This window comes from Artibeus jamaicensis, unplaced genomic scaffold (genome assembly GCF_021234435.1).
Source record: "Artibeus jamaicensis isolate MK-2021 breed Jamaican fruit bat unplaced genomic scaffold, CSHL_Jam_final contig_233, whole genome shotgun sequence".
Lineage (NCBI taxonomy): Eukaryota > Metazoa > Chordata > Mammalia > Chiroptera > Phyllostomidae > Artibeus > Artibeus jamaicensis.
Window position 1 is genome coordinate 13,178,340 of NW_026521486.1, and position 23,010 is coordinate 13,201,349.

The 23,010-nt window shown below is 52.5% G+C and overlaps 1 protein-coding gene across 2 annotated transcripts in view; it reads right to left on the minus strand.

Moving 5' to 3' along the window:
* Positions 1–2,587: 2,587 nt before the first annotated feature.
* Positions 2,588–23,010, minus strand: part of CHST11 (carbohydrate sulfotransferase 11) — a 235,432-nt gene continuing 215,009 nt past the window's right edge. For both annotated transcript variants that reach the window (XM_037160145.2, XM_037160146.2), the window contains exon 3: positions 2,588–6,193. In XM_037160145.2, coding sequence (XP_037016040.1) covers positions 5,339–6,193 — 855 coding nt within the window. In that variant the 3' untranslated portion in view covers positions 2,588–5,338. The remainder of the gene's footprint in view (positions 6,194–23,010) is intronic.

Sequence of the window (23,010 nt, forward strand, 5' to 3'; positions counted from 1 at the left end):
GACCGTGGGCACCTGCGGCACCACTGAAACACCATCGGATTCGCTGGCCAATAACAAGAGGGCATCTCAGCCTCATTCCACGGGGAAGAAACTAAAGCCGGGGATGTTCTCGTCCAGTGTGCTGCCCCCTGGCATTCACAGTGTCCCAGAAGAGACAGGGGCAGGTCATGACAGTTATATCCACTCACTGCATAAAAGAAGCGCATTTCCCATTGATTTCAGACTGAGCCCCACAGTTTGGACATTTCCCAACCATATGGGACCAGCTCGAGGACAGTGGTGACCTGACATCAGGCACAGTGGGAGCCAGGCTGCTGGTGATGAGAACCAGTTGGAGAACGGACACATTACGAACAGTGTCTGGTGTGGTCCAAATGTGGCATATACTTGCTAATCCAACATGCTCATGTGAAAATGTTTAGACAATACATTTAAATAAATTAGAATACAATGACAGAGAAACAACTTGGAGGGATTTCTTCTTTAGCGAAAAATAAATCAAGAACTTTTTAATCAATGAAGCTTAAAGATGTCTATGGGTGGAACTGAAAGAAGCCCTACGGGGAAGGGAGGAGGGCTCAGAAAAGGAATGGATTGAAAATTGGGAAACTGGGGCCAGAGAGGCAGGTCTACAACTTCCAGACTGCGCGACAGTCATTGGGAGAGACGTGGTTTGGTGCCCAGAGCACAGGATGCTGAGGGCTCATCGACCGGGGCTCGCACTCTGGCTCTCTCTCCAAGGCCACGCGCCCGTTGGTAGTCTCCATTTCCTTATTTTTCACACGGCTGGTGGGGACTACATGGTCATGGTAGATCTGCTACCACATACCCTACAGAGGAGACAGACTAACGGAATGAAGAAAGCTTGATTCATCCACTAAACAGAAAGGGTCTGGAGCCCCGGTGGTCTCTGCAGTGGCCCGGACTGCTGGCGGGGTCCACGAGCCCTTTTTTCTGCATTCCCTGATGCACGCCGGCAGGACCCCCCACGCGCTAAGGAACACGGCCCACCCCGTCCCCATGGTCTTTTGTCAGTGAGCCGTGAACAAACCATACACAGAGAGGAGCTTCTTTTTTTCTTCAATTTAATTGAAGTTACTTAGAAAAATAATCAGGCTTGAATGGCTTTTCCTGGAGGCAGGGTCATGAACGTGTCACGCGCTTGTTGGCAACGTGGAATTTGGCTTTCTTGAACAGCACAGCAAGGGGCAGGGAGCCCTCTACAACAAGCCCTCTACTGCATACAAATATGTAAAAAAGTCACACTCCACAAAGATGTGGAATTATATACGTCCGTATGCCACACTGAGCATGCTCGTAAGGAAACGGTACGGGCGGCCCCATCGGCACCTGACCGAGAAGCGGACTGAAAGGGACTGTTAACGGCCACCAGCCGAGCTGGTTGCAGAAGGTCCTGTTGCCTGTTCACAGGGTCCCCTTGGTTGTGGTGGGAAAGAGCCGGAGGCAGTGCTGGTTGTAGGAACATGGGAGAGCGAGGAGGTCAGTCCTGCTGACGTGGGAGTGGGCAAGGAAGGGCTTTTGCTCTCCAGGATTGTACAGAAGGGGACAGCTTTGATGGTGTGTGTGTGCGCACGTGTGCATGCATGTAGGGAAGGACTGGGCTGAGGGATGTGCTCTGAGCACCAACCACAGGGACAGAGTCCCCTCTTGCCAGGTTAGAACAGGGACTTCTGCAACCACAGCCTTGGCACTGGTACAGACGCCACCAGCTAAGTGTGCTAGGGACTCGCTTTTGCTGAGGGAACTTTCTACTAGCAGGGTTTCCAGACCCTTCAGTTCCTCGTTTCTAGGGCTTTGCCGCTGGGAGCACTGGTCCAACAGAAGTGTCCACCACCTGCTGTGCTCTCCTGTGGTGTCCGGATCCTGAGCAAGCAGGATGGGGAGCTCACCTGGTGGACAGGGAAGCTCACCTGGTGGACGGGTAGGAAGGACGGTCCCCTCTGAGACACCACAGGTCAGCAGACTGCCCTTCCTCCCAGACCGGCTGGGGAGGCAGAGAGGGGGTTCCTGAGAAGCTGCAGGGATCCCAACACTGTGACTGGCATTCTAGAGTTTTCCAACCAAAAGGGCAAGGTAAGCAGGAATGTCCTTGTAAATACCACCCTGACTGCACCTGGTTTTGCAAACACAGCAGCACCTTGAAAAGTGGCTTGCAGATGGGACACCTGCCTGCACTCTTCTCCAGCTAAGCATGTGAGAGAAAGCATTTTCAAACCGTTTTCTTTTAAAAAAACAACAACAGAAAAAACCCCACAATCTCTGGTTTTCCAGGCACATTTCCACTCATGAATTCTTTTTAACCAAGGACACAGAACAATTTCTACATCCTGCAGAAACAGTGAATCAATTTAAAAATTTTTATACCATTAGAAAATAAAATATGAATACAAAACACAACACGGGGAGAAAGGTCCCTCACTGCAGAACCACACCAATGGGTCATCCCCTGAAGGACGCTCTTCCTCACTTCGGAAAGTGGAGACGGATGCAGGAAGGCGATCTGTGTGCAGCACTGAGCTCGCTCCCTTGCGGAGCCCATCAAAGGCAGACAGAGAAATGCGGAATTGCCACTGAAGGACCAAAGAGCGCACAGTGAACAATCCCAGCCTCTGGAACGGAAGACGCACTCGTCAAAGGCTGTGCTCACGCTGCTTGCATTGAGCAACCTAAGGCTTGAGGCACTGGGGGACCCTGGTGGCCTCATGCCCTCCCCACCCCAAACTTTCCTCCACTCCGCTCGGGAGGGACGGAACCGCTGCCTGTGGTAGAATCCAGGATTAGAGCCACTGCAGGTGAATTCATCTGATCGAGTGCCTCTGCTGCGTGGACACCGTGGTGCTGTTTCATTTTGTTTTGTTTTTTTTTGTTTTAGTTTTGTTTTTTGGAGGGAGGGTAAAGGGAGGAACCTTTTGTCCTGGAGGACCTCAGATGGGCTAAAGCAACCTAACCACAGTGTGCTCTGCAGAACACTAGCTCCAAGAGATGATCTGCAAAACAGGGTGTCCCGGTCACGTAAGGTCAGAAACGCTAGACTCAATGACACTCTTGGGAATTCCCAGTGCACAGCACACCTTCAAGGCTCTGAAAAGTCCTGCAGAAAGGGAACTGACTTAACTTCGTTTGCCAAGAACACGGGACCCCAAAACTCTTATTTCGCACCACACGAACTTGACATTCCCTAGAGCACGTATTTAAACATGCTGGAGAACCTGTCTCATCAGCAGAAGCCCTCTCTCTAAGGACAGTGTCCCCTGTCTGAAAATAGGGTCCAGACTTCCAATTCCGGGGACAGCCAAAAATGGTCCCTTGGCTTGGTTAAACGGGCTGCATCAATCTCTGTCCATCAAGGGTCGAGTTGCTGCGCCCTTCACAAGGGGAGAGAAATTGGAAGGAGGTACACGGCATTTATAAATAGCTCTGGCCACCTTCTCCAGTGCCCACCTCACTCACATTCAATAAAATAATTTTCTCGGTGAGATGTGGCAGCTGCTGCTTGCTGGGCTGGCTCTGAGCTTTACCATACAATTTTAATAGTTTCTGTGAATAAATTATTCATTTTTTTGTTTGTTTTAGAATATGCTTCTCACCCCTTGGCTATGCACTGCATTAAACAACATAATGAAAAGCAAAACTTACCCACACCCCCCCACCCACCCTCTATTATTAGAACTATTATTATTATTATTATATACAGTATCCACTACCAACTCATTCACTAGCTGTAAAAGGGATGTGGCTCAAACGTTGAACGAGGTGTGGGAATGTCTGGAAATGGGCAGCGTGTGCAGAGGCAACTAGCAAGGAACAGGAAGTGAACATCTGCAGCCTTCCTAGGGAAGGGGGCATGACCTACCATCACGGAAGGCTGTCCTTGCTGCTCATGCATGGCAGCCACAAAGGTGCTGATGTCCTTTTAGCCTTGGGAGGACTCGAGAGCAGGTGCGCATGTGCATGTGTGTAGTCAAGAGGCTGCCCTGACCTTCATGAGGCGTAGGAATGCCAGACCATTGCAGATCCCCAAGTGTAGGAATCCTACCATGGTATTAGGTGGCAAGGGTAGTAAACAACACCTCTACAAGAAGGTTACTGGGCTGGAGATGGCAAGAGGCAGCACTGGGTGCAGCTAACGTTCCCCTTCCCTCCTCCAGAGCAGACATCACTAATCAATCACAGCATTCTCCCATGCTATACCTGGTCAATCTGTTCTGGGGCTTAAAGGCAGGCAGTACCAATAAATAAGACCAGGCACAGGATACAAAACATTTTTGCCATCCTTTATGTTTGGCGTTGAGCTTGGATTACTCGACAAGTTTAGTGGCCTGCTTCAAGCATGTGACTTTCAAATTTGGGTCATAGAAAGATGCAGATTTGTAGGGGTCATGGACCTGCTTATGAACAGCCCAAACCACATGTTAAGTCTAAATAATCTTAGGGGTTTGCTAGCTGTCAAGCTGGAGACTCTGTGACCATGTATAACTTCCTGAGGGCTGAGACTATTGGCTTTGCTCAGGGCTCCAGCTGCAGGCCCTAGAATGAGGCCCAACACATAGCAGTTGCTCGATAAATACTTGCTGACTATAAAGCAACAGCCACTTCACCTTCATCACAACTGGCACTGCCAGTTAAAATTTTATTGAGAAAAGCCTATGCTAGCAGACTACTAATTCTGGTGAAAAGAAAAAAAAAGCTACAATCAGTTCTCTTCTTGGGTTAAACAAAAATCACATTTCTTTAGGGCAAGGGACGTTGGGGTTGATTGAAAAATCGGTTTGGAGTTCGTCCCTTGCAAAGGTGCCTCTTCCCATTTATTTCCAGCAGAATCTCAAGCATGGTGGCATCAGCACACATCACAACGGCTGTTATCACGCAGGGAGTCTCTGAGCGGCGAGCGGGGACATTCACACCCCGGATGAGCCAGAGTGAGCGAAGAGTGAAACACAGATTCCTTGTGCAGAAACATGGGACTCTTGCTGCCACAAAATGAACTCTATACAGAGACTATGTTTAAATAACTATAAATAATATTAATTAGAATTTGTGGAATGCACACTTCGTGGAATTCACCAGAACACAAGGAGACCTCTGAGACAGTGTTGCAGTGTTCGCGTCTAGAGACAGGGACCCCCCTGCTGCCCTGCCCAGACGGCTTGTCCTTCCCTACCCAGGGCTTTAAATAATTCTCACCACGCTGCTCGCAGCATCATCCCCAAAGGAATATTAATTTACAAAATAACCCAATATTCATATAATTCTTTTTGACAAATAAAAATCTTAAATTAAAAAGCACAATTCTCTCCCTCGCTCCCCCCCACCCCCTTTATTCCAATTTCAGGTAGCTTGGCACTGAGTAATTGAACATTAAAAAATCGAGTTTGTAGACTTCGTACAGCTGCGTTTGGTGCTCTGAGCTGATGTTCTGGAAGAACTCTGTGGTCATTTCGTCAGTAGTTCTTGTGGACTTGGCGTAGGTGGGGAACTTCAGGTAGCTGCCCACGCCCGCCAGCTGCAGGACGTAATTAGAATCCTCCTCCAGCGTCTCGTACTTGCCCACGAGGTCGTAGTGGATGTGGCAGGGGTGGCAGAGGGAGTAGACGGTCTGCCAGTGTTCGTTGAAGGGCTCCTCGCGCTGCGTGTGCGGGTCGATGAGATAGGCCACGAACTCCTCGAACTTGACGTCGTCCCCTCTGCGCAGGGCCTCCTGCGTGGCGTTCTTCCGCTGGCGCTTGATGATCTTGGTGCCGTAGCGCTTGTGGAAGGACGTGTTGTACTTCTGGGTGAACTTGTTGCGGTAGGCCGACACCAGCCTCTCGAAGGGCTCGCGGACGAACAGGAACTTCATGTAGCTTTTCAGGCGGTGGTTGATCTCGGGGATGCTGTACTGGTTCAGGGTCTTCAGGTTGGCGGAGACGTGCGCCTCGTTGGCCGGGATCTCCATGGGGTCGCTGTACTTGCCCCGCCCGGTGAGGACCATCATGAGCCGCTTCCAGTTGGTGCAGGCCACCTTGGGCACGTAGCAGTAGATGAGCTCGTGGTCCTCATCCACCACCAGGTGCTTCAGGTCGTTGGGCGTCAGCACGCGCCGCTTGCGGCTCATGGCGCTGTTGGCCCGGCAGGTGTCTGTGACCTGGTCCCGCCTCATCTGGTGAAGGACCGCGGTGTTGGAGAGCTCCAGCTGCAGAGGGACACAAGAGGAATAACAATTCAATACTTGTGAGGGGTATTCCCATGTTTCCACATCCATAACCCTGATGGCCAATGCAGGCCACCAAGGCAGCAATGGACCCCTAAGCGGCCTATGCCTGCATTGATTTCCCCCCAGCTAGTTCTGCTTTGTGCCACCATCCTCCCTTCGTAGAATGACAGAACGATCAACTCCATCACTTATCCGCCACCTTCCACATGACTGGCATTATTCCAGGGCTACATATGTATCGTTTTCCTTTTCTCTGTATAACACATTTGAACCGTTGTTGACTTATGTAATAACGTCAAGTACCTGCCACTGTGCCAGGCAATGTGCTGCCAGGCACCGGGGATGCAGTCATAAAACATACCACGAGGTAACTACCTGTATGGAGCTTCCGGTCTAGCTGGGGAGAAACAGCAAAGTGAGGCTCAGAGAGGTTAAGTCACTAACTTGAGATCACACAGCGAGCAACAGACAGAGTCAGCATTCAACTCAGGTCTGTGGTCTCCCTCAACGTGCAGCACTCCATCTTCTTGAGTGAAGTGGAAAGACAGGATGGACGTCTGGCATTTGGCTGCTCTACTTTAATGCAAGGGGAGCCGTTTTTTCTACAAGCCTGTCATTGTGGACATCTGTTGCTTTTTGCTCCCTCTGGTACCAGTGTCTCGAGTTTCCTCTGGGAATCCGTTCTCCATTCTCAGTTCCCTTTTCTCTCAAGCTGCTGAGTTGTGAGAATGGCACCTGGAGCCTGGGGACAGAGAGGAGGGCTACCGTGCAGGGACAGCTACACTGGGAATGGAGGGGACAGAGCAGAAAGACAGAGGGATGTATTCCCGGTGACATCATCTGAATACCTAGGTCCATATGTTGTTGAAACCAGAGGCCCCCCCCCCCCCAAATTCCTGGGCTTCGGTTATGTTAGTTATTACATTTGCTTTGGTGTATAAGGCAGTTTGAGTCTGGATTATATCAACTGCAAACAAAATGTGCGGGTATTTGCACGAACTGGCTTTGAGCTTTTCGTCTCTGCCTTATTCATCTATCCATTCAAACGTGTGCAGGTCTACAATGCACAAGGCCCTCTATTCGGCTCTGCTGGGGGACACAGCCTCTTCCTACAGGGCTCACGGTCTAGGAGGCATCGCTGGCAGCCTCCATCGGGAAGGTGTGTATGCACCTCTGAATTCGAGGAGCAAACATCTCTCCCCGGAGGCTATTCACTTCCAGGCTGAACCAGTTCTCACAAACCACCGAGAATAGGAAAATGGAGGCCACGCCGCCTTGGAGTGCCTGCCTCTTGGTTTCCAGCACCCAGAGATTTCCCTGGGGTGGGGACATCCTATTGTGGCAGGCCAGCCTCAGGTCACGGAATTCGGTTAATATTTATTTTGAATAGGAGAACTGACTTTTGAACTTCCTGTCTTCTGAGCACATGTATTCATCACCGTAAGAGGAACATCCATGCCATTTAAAACAACAACAAGAAACTGTCCTAAAGGAAATAGGACCGGGAAGGAAAAAAGGCCCATCAATTTTGCCCATTTGAATCGCTATAGACACTTTTGAAGGCAATAAATTACTAAATGAGCAGAGAAACAAGGGGATCCCCCGCCCCTGCTTGCTTTTTTCTCAGCTCCTTTAGGTTGGAGACAACTCTCTGGCCTTCCCGATCCCTGCAGAGGTGGCGTGTCACCAGGCAATGCACTCAGGACCACGGCGGCATGAAAAATGGGAACGATGCCACCGTATCACCTTACATCCAATCAGAGAGACAGAAAACAGCTCCGTGGGGCTTTGAAATGCGGTATTTGAGTTTTCTTTCCCTTCCACTTCCCCCTTTCCCGCGGCGGTTGAGGTGGCCGATGGTACGCCGGTGGCGCTGAGGCAGCACGCTCCCTCGGGAGAACTCTGGGCTCAGAGAATAAGCACGTTCTGGGTGGGCAGACACAGCCAGGCCTTCTCAGAGGAGATGTTCATCTGGGCCCTGGTGTTGAGTGTTTTCTTAACGAACCATTTTCATTATTATTTTTTTTAATTTTAACTTTTTATTTTAAAATAATTTCAGACTAGTACTGATTTAACTTATTAGAAAAGTAGGCATACGTGTTCCAAAACAAACGTAAGCATTTGGGGGATGAACGACAGCAGCCTGACGGGTGACACTGTGCCACCGGGACTGAAGCCCTGCGTGAAGCGTGTCGGGTGCTTGCTGTCGGCTCTGGGCAGACTCCCTGCCCCCATGCTCGTCCGCTGCGCTATCGGAGGATTCCGTTTCCTCACCAAGTTCTCGCTTCTAGTCACTGACATTACATGACCTTGACTTGGCACAAACTCATCATTTACCTGTTTTTGTCTCTGCCCATCACTAATGAGCCAGAGACAATGAGAACAGGTGTGCACACAGCCACCAGGACCATGAATGGACACACGCGCCGTGAGTTCACCTGCAAGGACTAGAAAGGTCATCCGAGGTGGCCCTGACAATCCATAAGTGCTGTGATTAATTTCAAAATCTTATCACCAAAATAAATACACAAAGTTTATACAATTTTCATACAGAACTCCAGATCACTTGATTTAAGAAACCTAGTTAAGGGGAGCCCTGGACAGGTGAGAGGAAGAGAGTAACTCCTTGCCACCTTGCCAAAAAGGGGCAGGAGAGATTTCCGAGAGCAGCCCAGGCTGTTCCAGAAATCTCCATGTTTGTTGTATGACCAACAGCATGTAAGAAATCACATGGAAACAGCGGTTTCAAATCTTTAAAAAAAATGCAAATCTGGTCATGTCACTTCCACACTGGTCCCCAAGCTCACAGGAGCTTTTGTGACAGTAACAATTCTGGCAAGGAATGAGTTCCCTGAAAGTTAGGGACTATCCAAGGGACCCGCAGCAATGGGACAACAGGAAGATAAGGGCATGAAGGGGACTCTTCAATGAAGAACAGTTTGCTCCCATGTCACTGAAGGAGAACACCTGTCTTTCCCAGTCACATTTTACCAGTTTCACAAAGCAGAGGTTTGTTGATCTGATAATTTTCCAAGAGCTGTGAGATCAATCTCTCTCTCCTTTCACTCCTTTTCTATATTTCTTTCTCAAAGGTATTTGAAGTGACTACAACAAAGGACATACATGCAATATAAAATTGAAAGAGGGAAAAAGCAAATATACTAACTCCAAGGTCTGTGATTATTAAGGCTCTCCTTTGGTTGTAAGCTTCCTAGTAGCAAGTGCAAAAGGGGACATGTGATTAAATCTTGTTTTTGTGCTTGGAAAGAAGAAGCATTCCAAATGCTCGGGGGGAGAGATGAAGAAGGTTTTAAGCAACGTGGGAATTCCGGTCAGGGAGGGAGATTCTCGGTTCTGCTTGCTCGTGACGGAGTTTTCAGAGGGGGTGGCCTGCCCCGGCGGACCAAATACCAATGTTACGATGTACTACCACCGAAAGTCCACAGGGCACTCGGGCATTTACAGAATATTTTCACATACACCATCTCATTACAGAACCTATTGGAACTTCTCCAGAACCTACTAAAAGAAGGCTTACATTTTTAACAGACCAGCCCATACTTCCAACCACATAAATTTTGGGGGGACTCACCACCGCCAAGTATTAATCCTTCATGTTAGTGGTTCTCGACCATCAGTACATGTGGACGTCACCTGGAGGGCTTGTTAAGATATAGTTTGCTGGGTGCCACCCCGAGTTTCTGATTTAGTAGGTCAGCAATTTGCATCTCTAGCAAGTTCCCAAGTGCACTAGTTGGCCCAGGCTGCCAGAACAAATTACCACACACATTGAGTGGCTTAAACAGCAGAAATAGATTTTCTCACAGTTCTGGAGGTGCGGGCGGGGCTGGCCTCCTCTGGGCCTTTCTCCTCGGCACCTTCCTGCTGCTCTTCGCGTGGCCGCCCCTCCGCACACATTTGTACCTGGTGTCTGTTTCTTCTGATGGGGACGCTAGTGCTACCAGATTAGGGCCTTCCCAACTGGACGGAATTCAATCATCTCTTAATGTTTCTTTTTTAAATTGACTACAGAGAGGGAAAGGAAGGGAGGAAGAGAGGAAACATCAATGTGAGAGAGAAACAGCGACCAGCTGCCTCCTGCATGCACCCCGACTGGAGACTGAACCCGCAACCCAGGCATGTGCCCTGGCTAGGAATTGAACCAGCGACCCCTTGGTTTGCAGGACAACTGAGCCACACTGGCCAGGGCTAATCACCCCTTTAAAGGCCATGTCTCCAAGTCTGGTTACATTCACAGACACTGGGGGATGGGACTTCGACATATGGACCTGAGGTTGTGGGGAACCCATCCACCCGGGGAGGCCGATACAGCTGGTGCGGGGACCAAGCTCTGAGAACCACGGCATTACACTGTGGGGGAGGGACTGGAACGCAACGTCTCTCACCGTCCATAGCTATTCTTAATTACAGAACATGAAATCCAGGTGCGTCGGCGGCGGCCGGGAGACTCCTGGGTCTGCCTCCTGTCCCGGCCTCGACTCCCTCCACCTCCCTTTCATCTCCCAAAAGTATAAATTAGGCCAGAGCAAGGGCTGATTCTAGGAAACTGTGAACACGCTAAGGCTCTGGGCTGTGTCCTGCCTTCTCGTTTAGATGTCTATTTTTAATTTGGACATTTTGAAAAGGCATCTATAATTAGTTTAAGTATGAAAGTTAGGGAACTGTTTAAAAGAGTCTTTCAAACTTTACTGTGTTTCATCTTAAAAGGCAGAGGAGCTGGTTTCCCTTAAATTAAAACATCTTCTGTGGTGTTTACAATTTCTCCCAGACACCAGAACCCGAACCGAAGGAGGAGCAGCCGCCCCCACCCCCCCGAAGAAGTGGAAACCCAGAGACAAAGGGAAATTTGGAGGCATCGAGTGAGGGAGGCTCAGTCAGATCTGCCCCTGACATCCGGTAGTGCGGACCCAGCCTTGGCTTCTCCACTTGCAAATCCTAATGCAAAACCCTTCTCTCAGTTGCCTGGTTGGCACCCTGTTGATTTTAGAGCTGGGTGGGAGGGGAAGAGGAGACCCTGATGGCCTGATTTGCTGTGATTCTGTTACATTTCTTTTTGGTACAGAAATTCCTAAAGTCCCACAAGAAGGCAAGTCACGAGGGATCACTGGCGAACCTACACCCAGGGCGGTAAGAGGCACCCAGCAGACACAGTGTGCTAGCTGCCATTTATTGAGCACTTACTACATTCCGGCCACTGTTTGTCCTCACACTCTAGGTTATCATTAGTGCTCTAAATAACATTAGTATTCCCAATTTACAGATGGGAAAACTGAGGGGCGGGGAGAATACATAACTTGCTCAAGATCAGGGAGCTAGTAATGGGCCAGGGTTTGCAGCCCATGCTCTGAGACCAGGCCCTCGAATACCCACTGGAAGTCACCAGCTCCAAGACAGCCACTGGAATCATGGGTCTCAAACCTGGCTGTGCACTGGGGATCACAGGGGAGCTCTAAACACCAGTGGGGCCTGGGCCCACCTCAGAGATCTGATGGGCTTGCGCTGGGTGTGCTCAGCTTCCTGGGGATTCCAAAGCTGCCCCATGGAAACCACCGCCTGTGACGTTCCAAGGCCAGACGTTGTAAACTAAAGCACAGACTGGATTTCAGCAGTGACCTGTATGTGATGTTAGGCAAGTCCACCTTCCTGCTCCCGAGATTTAATGGAAGGGACTTTCCACTCAGTAGGGACAGAGGTCAAAGGCTCAGAGGGCCACCGCTCCAGGATGTCTTTGGGTGTGTCCCTAGGGAACTAATGGGAATTACGGAATGCTTAAAATAAACTTTCAGGTTTAGAAAAGAAAGGAGAAAAGTACTGGGCCTTCACAGAAGTGGTCTGGTCTGACCCTGCTGCAAAACTTAGAGGCTCCAGGGAAGACACGACCCCACATCAACGGACATGAACATGGCCAGGGAAACTGGTTTCTTGGGATCTGAACTTGTCACAAGGGAAATGCCTGTTTGATTGCAAGGATGGCACCTCTGCAGGAGCTTTTGCTACCTTCCCAAAGCAAACGGAAGGAGAAGGTGCAATGGAGGGGAAGCAGTTTGAGCCCTAGAAGGTGAGGCAGGGGTGCAGGAGATGCTGGGTGACCCAGGGCTGGGTGCAGACCAGGCTCAGCTGACAAGGTGAGCTAAGGCTTGGGAGCTCCATGGGCAGAAGCAAACAAGTGGAGGTTATTTTAGCCTTGTGGTCAAGGGACTTCTTTTGTATGCAGGGTTTCCATGTGACAACCTCAGCTAGGGACACAAAGTCAAATCCCCCCCGGAGTCAGCCGAGGGTCCCCGGGCCACTTGAAGGCAGGAAGAAGAGGCCACTGAAATCTCACCCACATAGTCCTGAGGGAATGGAGTCCTGGTCTTTCAAGATCTTTCCATTTCTGGAGAGAAGCCAGTGAACCAGATTGCGTGTGTAATCTCTGCGTTCTTAAGTGTTAGCTACAATTAAAAAAACACATTTTTGAAAGATGGCATGGGCCAAACCCTACTTGTTGGGGCTGGGCTTGCTGGTGGACCACCAGCTGGCACCCTCCTCCAGACATGTGAGGGGAGGGCGGCCAGGAAGGAGGGGGGTGCTCCTGGACCCTGCAGCCCAGCCGCCTTGCTCAGGGCTCAGTTAACGGGACCAGGAGGCAGTTGTGCGGAGGGGAGCCAGTGGAACTGGGCGGACTGCGGGAGTTCCAGAATGCGACCAGGAAAGCCAACAGGCAGCAGGAGTTCTTGGAGACACCAGTGGCATCTCAGCTCTCTCCATCCCTTCCCTACTTCAGCTTTCTTTGTAATACTTGCCTCCTCCTAACACTTACGTGCTTATATCACAACTCACGTGCTTATTCTACGTGTCTCTCTTCTAGAATGTGAACTGTGAGAGGGCAAGCACTTTCACTGTTTTGTTCACTCCTGTATTCCCCAGTGCTGGCACATACTAGACACTTAAGGCTTTGTTGAATGGACGAAAGCACATGGGAATGAATGACTTGGGGATGGCAGGGATTTTAAAGGCCTGCCAAATAGCTGATGAGGCTGCATGGGCTTCCTGGTGCCAACCCCTGCAGCCCCGCCCCATCTTCTCATGGAGGGTTTTGGGCACCAATCCTGCAGTTGTGCAAGAGATTCAGCACTAGCCCCAACAGTCAGAGGCCCAGAGAGAGGCAGCTGGGCTCTCGGCGTCGGGTAGAAATGGGCTCTGGGTGGCCGCAACAGCCTTTGATGAGGAGAGAAACTGGTACTTTCCACCCATGTGGTGAGGCCAGGCAGCAGGAGGGGAATCATGAGAGAAGGTGCGGGCGCCAAGGGCTGGCCTGGGAGGGTTCGGCGTGGGGGTGGGTGCTGCCAGGGCGCCCCCCCAGCCCAGCCAGGTGCGGAGAGAAGGCTGCATTTCCATCTCAGATCAGCTGTTTGGGCTTCCGGAGGCCTGAGCAGGGTGCGGAAGGGGTGCAGGAATAGGAATGGGGCGGCTGCCAAGCTAGACTGGCTTCTGATGAATGGTGGCCCGGAACAGGGACAATGGTGGGGAAGGGACACCGCTCCCACGCTGCTTGAGAGGCTGGATTTCCTGGAAAATCGGAAGGGTGGGCAGAATGTGCACCTGCTGACTGCTGCTGACTGCTGGCAGGAGGGCGGGGAGGAGGGTTCCACTGCACGGCCACGGGGCTGACGGCGTCCCACCCTGATGAGCTGCCCACAGGGCAGTGCTATTTGGGGGCAGGGTGTTACGATCCCCCCCAGCTTCTCCATCTGCTCTCTCCCTCCTTGGACCAACTGGCTCCATGAACTCTCTCTTCCTGATTCTCTTCCCAGAGTCGCCAGAATGTTCTACTACTCATATTTTGTCCAAGTCGCTTGACCTCTTCGGTCTTAGTTTCCCCATCTGTAAAATGGGCACAATAATAGTGACTACTGCTCTGGGTCATTTGAGGATTCAACGAGAGCCTGTAGGGACAGCACTAGTGTGGTGCCCAGCACATAGCAGGCACTCAGTAATCAGTCACTCTCTTTATCATCGTAAATATTACAGGGTTGCTTCATGCGCAGCCGGCAGTTGGTGAGCGCACCGCTCTGTCCCATAGCAATTCTCAACTTCCAGTGTGTGTGAGAACCACAGGGGGACTTTGGTAAGCTGTGAATTCCTACCTGTGTGCAACAGGTGCTCTGAGAAATTCGGACTCAGTGGGCCTGGCTGCCCTCGGTACCCACTCTCAACCACCGCCATGGAGCGGTCCTGCAAGGCTGGTGGTCCTGCGTCCCATTTTGAGAACTGCTGATGGAGCACTGTTCTCACATGGGCGGGTTCTGTAGTTAACATCAAACACATCTGTCACCTGTGCAGCACGACTGGCTTTGGCGATTCAATGTCTCGCCGACATCAGAGACAGATAGAAACAAATGGGGCAACTCGGATTGGCAGCCATTCAGCAAATTGATCATCTTAGAGCTGTTTTCTGGACATGCAGAGATTGGCTATTAATATGTATCAGCAGACCGTCCAGTATGGATGGACTTTCCAAAGTGAACTACGGATTTAGAGACATCTAAAAAGGTCAACTGACTTCTTAATCGAGTAGCATGTTTTAACAGTATCTTGTTTCCCCACTGTTCAGACAGTACTCGTGAGCCACTCTCTTGGGTTTTCATTCTGCATGTTGTGTGCTTCCTTCTTTTGAAAACAGGAGGGGCTGAGCCAGCTCCGACTCGGGGCCCCGAACCCCTGCCCAGGAGGCTACTCCTCTCCCCCGACCACAATCACCATCACACCCGGGACCCCAAGAGAGCCACTTCCACCACCTTGACCCCTTTGTCTCAAGCTGCTCCACCCTCCTCTAGGCTTTAGGACAGGTCCTGGGCATCTCTGCATCCCAAGTGCCAGGCCCTCAGTGCCCAGGATTTGCAGGGCTTAGAAAAGGGCAAATAACTTTGTGCCTACAGCCCTAGCTGGTGAGGCTCAGCGGGCTGAGCGTCATCCTGTAAACCGAAAGGTCACTGGTTCGATTCCCAGGCAGGGCACATGCCTGGGTTCCAGGACAGGCCCCTGGTTGGCAGGGTGTGAGAGGCAACTGGTCAGTGTTTCTCCTGCACCTTGATGATAAATAAATAAAATCTTAAAAAAAAAAAAAAAAAAAGCAAATCCCCTGACCTGTGGCTGCTCTTCATGCACAGGCAACTGATAATCACAGTTAGAGATCCTTTCCCATGAGGAAAAATAGAGGTCTCCTTTATTTTGAGCCCCTCCCATCTGGGGGCAGAGCGGCTTGGCAGCCTGGTGTTAAAATCTGGCTCCACCACCTACTGGTTGCGGACCTTGGGCAAGTTACTTAACACGGACCTCAGTATTCTCACCTGTAAGATGGGCACATAGGATAGCACTGACCTCCTAAGCTTCTGTGTCAGGGGTGTCAAACGCATTTTCAATGGGGGCCACATCAGCCTCATGGCTGCCTTCAAAGGGCCGTATGTAATTTTAGGACCATATAAATGTAACTGCTCCTTAACTAGGGGCAAGGAGCTTGGCACTGCTGCCAGGTAGAAACAAGGTGCCAGCCAGATAAAACAAGGTGGAGGGCCAGGTTCGGCCCTCGGTCCTTGTGTTTGCCACCTGTGCTCTATGTGATGGTGAAAATAGCTTCCTTTACATGCAATACCGCCAAGGCATCACCCATCTTGTATTCAGGCCGACGTGATAATGAGATGAGGAAGAAATCCTTTGCATGCGCCTTCCTTCACTAGACCTTTGCCGTAAGGGCCTGCCAACAAGGAGGGAGAATGGCTGTTGTCACTTGTCCTTTCACTTCCCCTGCCTGCCCAGGGCAGAGGTCAAAGAGTGGCAAGCTAGGACTGAGCAGGAGGGGAAGCCCAGACCTGCAAGTGCCCACAGGGCAGGTTCCTGAGTGGCGTGGCAGGGCTCCGATACCCAGCCTCTGTCCCTGGCCTCCAGCTGACCAGGCCTTCAGGCTCCACATTGCCCCTTGGTGGGATCTGGATGGTTCAGCTCGCCCCTTTCCACTGCCCAACAGGCCACTGACCTCCCGGCCCTGTTCTCCATCCCTGGCAGGGACAATGAAACCAGGCGGCGAGGTGCTGGGCGGGCGTAGTGGGAGGAAGCTAATGCAAAGCGAGATAAGGTTTGTCTTCAGGGAGCAGTCTCCCATTCGAACAGGCCCCAGATGAGCAAAGGAAAGCAATACAATGTAATTAGTGCGGCGGGTGACAGGTGCCAACACAGGGGTTGGGAATACCTGGTGTCAGACTCCCAAATCTATGACCTACGAGCCTAGCGGCCTGGGCCTTTCTTAACCTCCTCAAGTCTATCTTCCCATCTGCAAAATGGGAAAGTATGAGCCCTTGCCTCACAGGTGGCGAAAAGATCGGGTGAGTTATATTATTCAGTCCAGCATGTCCAGTGCTCAGTAACCTGGGAGCTCCTTGTCTGTCTCACCAGGTGGGTGTGCAGATGGAGTGGGGTCAGAGTGCAAGCAGCGCCCTTCCTCGGCGAGGAACGACTTCCCTGAAAAGAGTGTTCCGGCGAGGCTGGAGAGATCAGGAGCTGTGACCTGGGCTTCCAGAGAAGCAGGGCCTGGGGAGGGGGAATAGGAAGAGCAGACGCAGTGGTAAGGAGACCGGGCACCTCTGGGTCGGGCTCGATGGATTATCCCGCACAAGCCGTGTGCCCCAAGTGACAGGGGCAGGCCCACCTGCTGAAGCTGAAGGAGCCGCTGGGGCCCACGGTGGGCTGAGGCAGCCCACACGCCAGGCCTTCCAGAAAGGAAGCTTCACAGACATAATTACACCGTGGGGCAAGGAGGGCCACTGGGAATCTTTTTTTATACACTAAGTGGCATTCTCCGAGCCAAAGCAATGAGCAGAGAGGTTCGGAACAGAGGGTCTGGGGGCAGGGGGCTGCGTTTCATGAACACATTACTTCCTGCAGTGATCGACTCCCCCTCGGAGGCCCTTCAGCTCCAGGAAGCAAGGGCACCTGGTGACAGGTGGGGACAGGCCGCCACAGCCACCCCAGGGGAGGAAGCCATGGCCCGCCCTCCTCCACGGCTCACCTCTCACGCCCCCTGCTCGCCACATTCTCCAGCTGGACCCGGGTACAAAACCACCAGGGAAAGGACTCCCTTTCCTGTTTCTCCTTTCTTTGGAAACATGTAAAAACTAATCACTCAAAAGGAGGCAGAAATACGCCCAGTCTCTTGTGTCTGGTACCGCTGAGGAAGGTGCTGCGCAAAGGGTCAGTGTGGGGTCTGGAGTAAGACAGAATGATCTAGAAAAGTCTGGACCAACTGACCATTCACGAACAAGTCACAACACTAAGGTGGCGACAGAAAGCTACAAATTCACCTGCAGGCTCAGCTTTGACCTTGGCAGTCCGGCTCTGGAGCATGGATCCCCAGCCCAGACCTACATCACAGGGGCGGGTGTGAATTCTGGGTGCATGAAGGTGTTCGGGGACTGACTACTGAACTCAACTCTCAGGGAGGAGGCTCTGACTAAATACCCTCCAGGAGTTCTTAAAATTCCCACCAGTGGTTGCTTAGATAGTAGGTCCCGTAAAAATCATCTGTAAATGGTGTGTAGGGGAAATCAAATTTTCCTCTCAAAGTTACTACCAGTTTCGACGGTGTGAGCCCTGTGGCATGCTTTTTGCCTCCTAGTCCCCAGAAGCCATATTCTGTCTCTACCAAGACCCACAGTGAGGGTGCCCCGCCCAGCAGAGGGACGCCTCCTTCCTTGGCTTTGGCAAACTGGGTTTACAGGGTGTTTTACACTGACTTCTTGCACAGCACATCCACAGCTTTGTTCAGGAAACTGGGTACCCGGGTGGAGGGCAGAACTGAACCAGCCTCCAGGGAGCCGCACCTTGGCCAGCTCAGGGCAGAAGAGCCCAGCGCTCAGTGCAGCTAGCGCTGCATGTGGGTGCACAGCCATCCGTCCACGTGGGTGGCCTGGGATGCGCTGGATGTGGGCCCCGCCTGCGGCCGCCTGCTCCTCTGGGCTCTGCCCCAGCTCAGTCAGCCCAGGTGCCCTTCAGACAGGCCAGCATCCAGAAGGGCGGGACATTTTCTCTGCGTTTTACAGACACTCCTAACCAAAAACATCTGGAAGTACAGGGGACTCAGTTGGACGCCACGGGGTGAAGCTCTAGCTCAGCCTGGCTGGGTGGCGTTTGCCATGTGAGCCTGTGAGCCACTGGCCTCTGGCTGGCAGCCTCCTCTCCCTCCCTCTCTTCCAGGCAGCACAGCACACCCGGTTCCTCATCCGCGTGAACTAGAGCATCCCTTCCACGTGGGGTGCTCTTTCCCCAGACCTCTCAGAGACACGAGGACAACTGCTTTGTAGGGAGGACTCTGGGGCAGGCAGAACGCGTGGTCTCACCTCCCGTTGGTCATCACCCGTAACGTCCCACAGGAACCTCAAACTCCAAATATCTGAAAGTGAGTTCTCACCCGCCTCTTTCCACTTCCTTGCCTCTGGACACTGCTGTCTGCCCGGGTGCCCTGGACGCCGGCTCCTGCACGGGGCCCGGGCGGGAATCCCAGCTGTGTGACTTTGGGCAAGTTGCTTAACTGGTCTGGGCCTCCATTCCCCTATCTCTAACAGGGCTGGTAATACCAACCACGAGAATGCACAGTGAGAATTAAACCAGATGATATATGTCAAGTTCAAAGCACAAGGCTCATGCCCTCTTTTCAGACTATGCATCTGAAAATAAGTGCTTAAAAATACTTGAACATAGTTCAAGAAAAAAAGATTCTAATTCCGGTGTCCCTGCAAAATAAATCACCATTCCTCAGAGACTAGCGAGCTGGGAAGGAGGGTTCCCAAAGAGACCCGGGGGACTGAGTATATTGACAGATGAAGTCAACGGCTTTGACTCCACAGCTGCCCCAGGGACCCGGCCTCTTTGACATGAGGGGCACCGGGACAGGGTGATTTCAGGCAGCTGAACACCAGAGGGTGTTCTTCAGTCTCGTAATGCGGGGAACAGGTACTCTGGCCCGCCACCCAACCTGGGGTCTCTCCCACCCCTGACCCCTTGGAGGGTGGGGTTGGAGGAGGATAAGAGATGGGGATGCTCAGAGTTAGGGCAAGAAGGTCAATTTCAAATGCGGTAGGTGACTTTTAAAAAAGTAAGTGAAAGTCCAGTGATTTTGTTTTCAGGCCACATAGAAATGCCCCCCCGGGGGGTTAAAACAGTCATGAAAACATGCCAGGTGGGTTTCCGGCCAGGATTGTGGTCAAGGGCTGGGGAGGTTCTTGGGTGACAAGTACTTCTGTTTTGTCCTTCCGTGGTAGACACATGTGTGGGGGAAGCCCTGCTGGCCTCTGGCATGTGAGCCAACACAGGGCACACACAAGGCAAAGCCTGGTCCAGACCAGCAGAACTCACTGACCCCTGGGAGGCCATAACGCAGCATTCCCTGATCCTGAGAACCCCGACACACGAGGTGCCCCCAGAACTCAACTTCTGGGTGCCGGAGGTTCAATTCTCTCCCCTGGAGTTAGAGAGCAGAGCTGGGGAGGCGGTTCCACTTTCTCCGGCCCCTGGCCCGAGGGGGCAGGGGACTCCAGCAGGGGCTAGTGGGCCGGCTGCACGACCGCGGGGCGGGCTCCACGTCCGTCTCCTCACAGCTGCAGCCTCGCTCTCTAGCAGCCTCTCAAAACCACTTGGTAAGTGAGTGTCCCTTTGGGAGGGCCATGGTTTCATTATTCCAAACCACATTTTGGAATCGTTACACGCAAGACAGGACAGGGCAGGGGAGGGCAGGGAGGGTAACTAACGTTTCAGAAACCTTTCCTTGGTGCTAGCAATCTGACGTGTCATGTCCTGACCCCGTCAACCCTCACTGGGCTGGTTCACAGACGAGAAGACTGAGGCTCAGAGAGGCCTCGGGCTCGGTCCTGCGTCTCTGGGCTGCCAGGGACAGGGGCGGGGCTCACCCACATCAGTTTGCTTGCTCTTCTATTATAAATGTGGCCTCGGAGTCCCAGCTTGAAGCCCATTCACAGGATGGAAGATGCCAGATTCTCTCTCTCCTCTGTTCCCTGCCCCCTTCTTTCCCCAAGATAAAATGACTTCTTTCAGATATGTTTTCTTGAGGCTCCCGGTCCCAGTGTGGCTCAGAGCCGCCCGCCCGCACAGGCTGCAGGATGTGAACCCTCTCTTGGCGCTCCTTTGGGCTCGGCTTTGCTCTGGAATCGGAGTTCCTGCTCACTCACTGATGGTGGCAGAGCAACTGTCTGGGCTCCACCTGTGCTCAGGGCGGGGTCAGTATGATAGACACGCGCACCTTCCATCCCTCCCAAGCCTCCGTGAGCAGCACATCAGCCCCCCGAGGAAGGTTCCGGTCAGTCTGTGCTCTTTGGCTTGGAATGCAGGGGGTGGTAGCCAGTGTCAAGGCACGTGTGTAAACAGGATGAAAGGGCGCAGCCAGGAAAGACTGGCCTCGGGAAGACAGCTCGTAAGCAGGCAGCAGATGTGGCCACATTCAGAAGGACGCAGAACTGCTGCCTTTCCGTGGGGCGAGGCCCATCTGTGCACCGGCAGTGACCTTGGGAAGCTGCAGAGGCACTTCCGAGGGGCACTGGAACAGGGCGGGCTGGGCCCCTCCCAGGTGGCTGCAGCCCAGGAGCTGGCAGAGCCCTTTTGTCTGCTCCCAGGAGGCCCCCCAGAGAGAGAGGGTGAGGGGACAGGGGGCGTCCTGCGTCCACATCTTTGCAAAGCAGAACATGCAGTGAGATGTCACAACCCAGGTGAGACATTTCACAGCTCTTATTTTGTCCCTTCTTGTTTCAAGGCCCAAACCAAGTGCCTTCTTGGTCAATTGATGAGGCAGCCACTGTGCACTTGGTGTGACCTGTGTCATGGACACACCACCATGATCACACCATGCCACAAAAAGCTGTTCCACACCCAGGCCGTGGACTCCTCATGCTTCCAGCCCCTCCTCCGTCCCTGGCATGGTAGGTGCTCAATAAATGGTTGCTGGTGAACGACTGATAATTGTTACCAGTAACAAACAACTGTTGAGCCCTTGCCATGTGCCAAACCCTGCAACAAGGCTTTTGTGTGGATTAACTCAGTGAAAATCCTAATGACAACCCTCTGTGGCAAGAGGTCATGCAAACAGAGAGGTTAAGCGACTGGTCTCAGTCCACACAGCAAGGGAGTGGCAGACACAGGATTTCAACCTGGGCAGGTGGTCCCCAAGATGCTGGCCACTGTGCCACGCTGCCCTCTCAGATGAATGCGTGAAGGAACTGCAGGGGAGGCAGAGGCGCCTTCAGAATCTGCTGGAAGCAGACCAGTGAGTACAAGGCCCAGGAGGTAGGCCCTGGTGCTGCTTGCTTTCAGAGTGGTGCTGCTGCCATCTGACACCAGGCAGCACAGCAGGGCAGGGGACGCGCATCACCTTGCACAGCCAGTCCAGTGCTGCTTAGAGCCCCACTCACGGGTGGGGGTGGAGTGGGTGCAGGTGGGGGTCGGGGAACAGAGAGTGCCAAATGCCCGGACCACCAGACCACCGACCCAGCAGCCTGACACACACAGCCAGGGAGGGAGGCCAGGAGAGGGGCGGGCTTTCCCTCCCACCGCCCCCGTCCCCGCTCACCAGGCACTCCCCAGCCAGACGCCCCATCCTGTCCTAGATCCCCCTCCCCAGCTCCACGGGGGGCTCCCGTAGGCACACACGTTGTAACCACACACACTGCTGACTCTACCCATACCTTTCTCATGTTCCTGCCACGGTGCTTTTGCTTTAAGTGCCTGGATCTCACACTCCACCGAACATAAGAATCTGCAGGGCAGGTGAAGGGTCATACATGCCCTTGCTAGAATGCAGATTCCGGGTGCCACTCCCCAAAGCCTCTCTGTGCTGCAGGCCCAGGAATCTGAATTTGCAACCAATCATTCATGTGACTCCCCTGTGAAGAATCACAGTTTAAGTCTTGGTACCCAATGCCTGGATGAAAACAATCCTCTGTGTCAGGGGGCGTCAAACTCACTTTCACCATGGGCCACATCAGCCTCTCAGTTGCCTTCAAAGGGCTGAATATAATTTCAACTCCTTAAAAGTTAAGGAGTAGTTACATTTACACAGTCCTAAAACTATTTCGGCCCTTTGAAGGCCACCACGAAGCTGATGTGGCCCCCCGTGAAAATGAGTTTGACATCCCTACTCTGTGTACACGATCTCTTGTGTGTGCCGGGTTCCTTACATCATTGCAACAACTGATCAGAAGTCCCGGATGGGAGGCACAGCACCACTGCACGGAGGAGGCAGCTGAAGTTCGGAGCCGTGAGCTCAAGGAGGCCAAGCAGGCAGGCAGGAGGCCAGCTCAGACGGCCCTGGCCTGTCAAGGCCAGTCCAGCCGTGTGTCTGCCTCTCAGCCCGCTTCTCTCGGCCCGTGTCTCTCTTTTTTCTGCCTTGTGATCATTCTTACAACAATGTTAGAAAATGAAGGTCATAATTAGAGGAAAAGGTAACCATAAAAGGAAAACTAAAGTCCTCCCATCTCCCGTTAACTGGCAGGGATCATGAATGCTTTGGGGGCTTCCCCAGCTTTGTTCTCATGGTTTCATTGCTATCGCACTTGTCTAGGCCACATCCCTCCTTTCAGCCGTTCGCCAGGAACAAGGGCGGGGCTGCTTCCACTGGCCCTTCAAGGGCGAGGAAGACACTGACTGCCAGCCTTGCCCCTTTCTGCCCACTGCCCTCGTCAGTGGCCACTGGCCCATCATCCTCTCCCTGCCCCTTCGCCACCGGAAGAGCAGGTCGC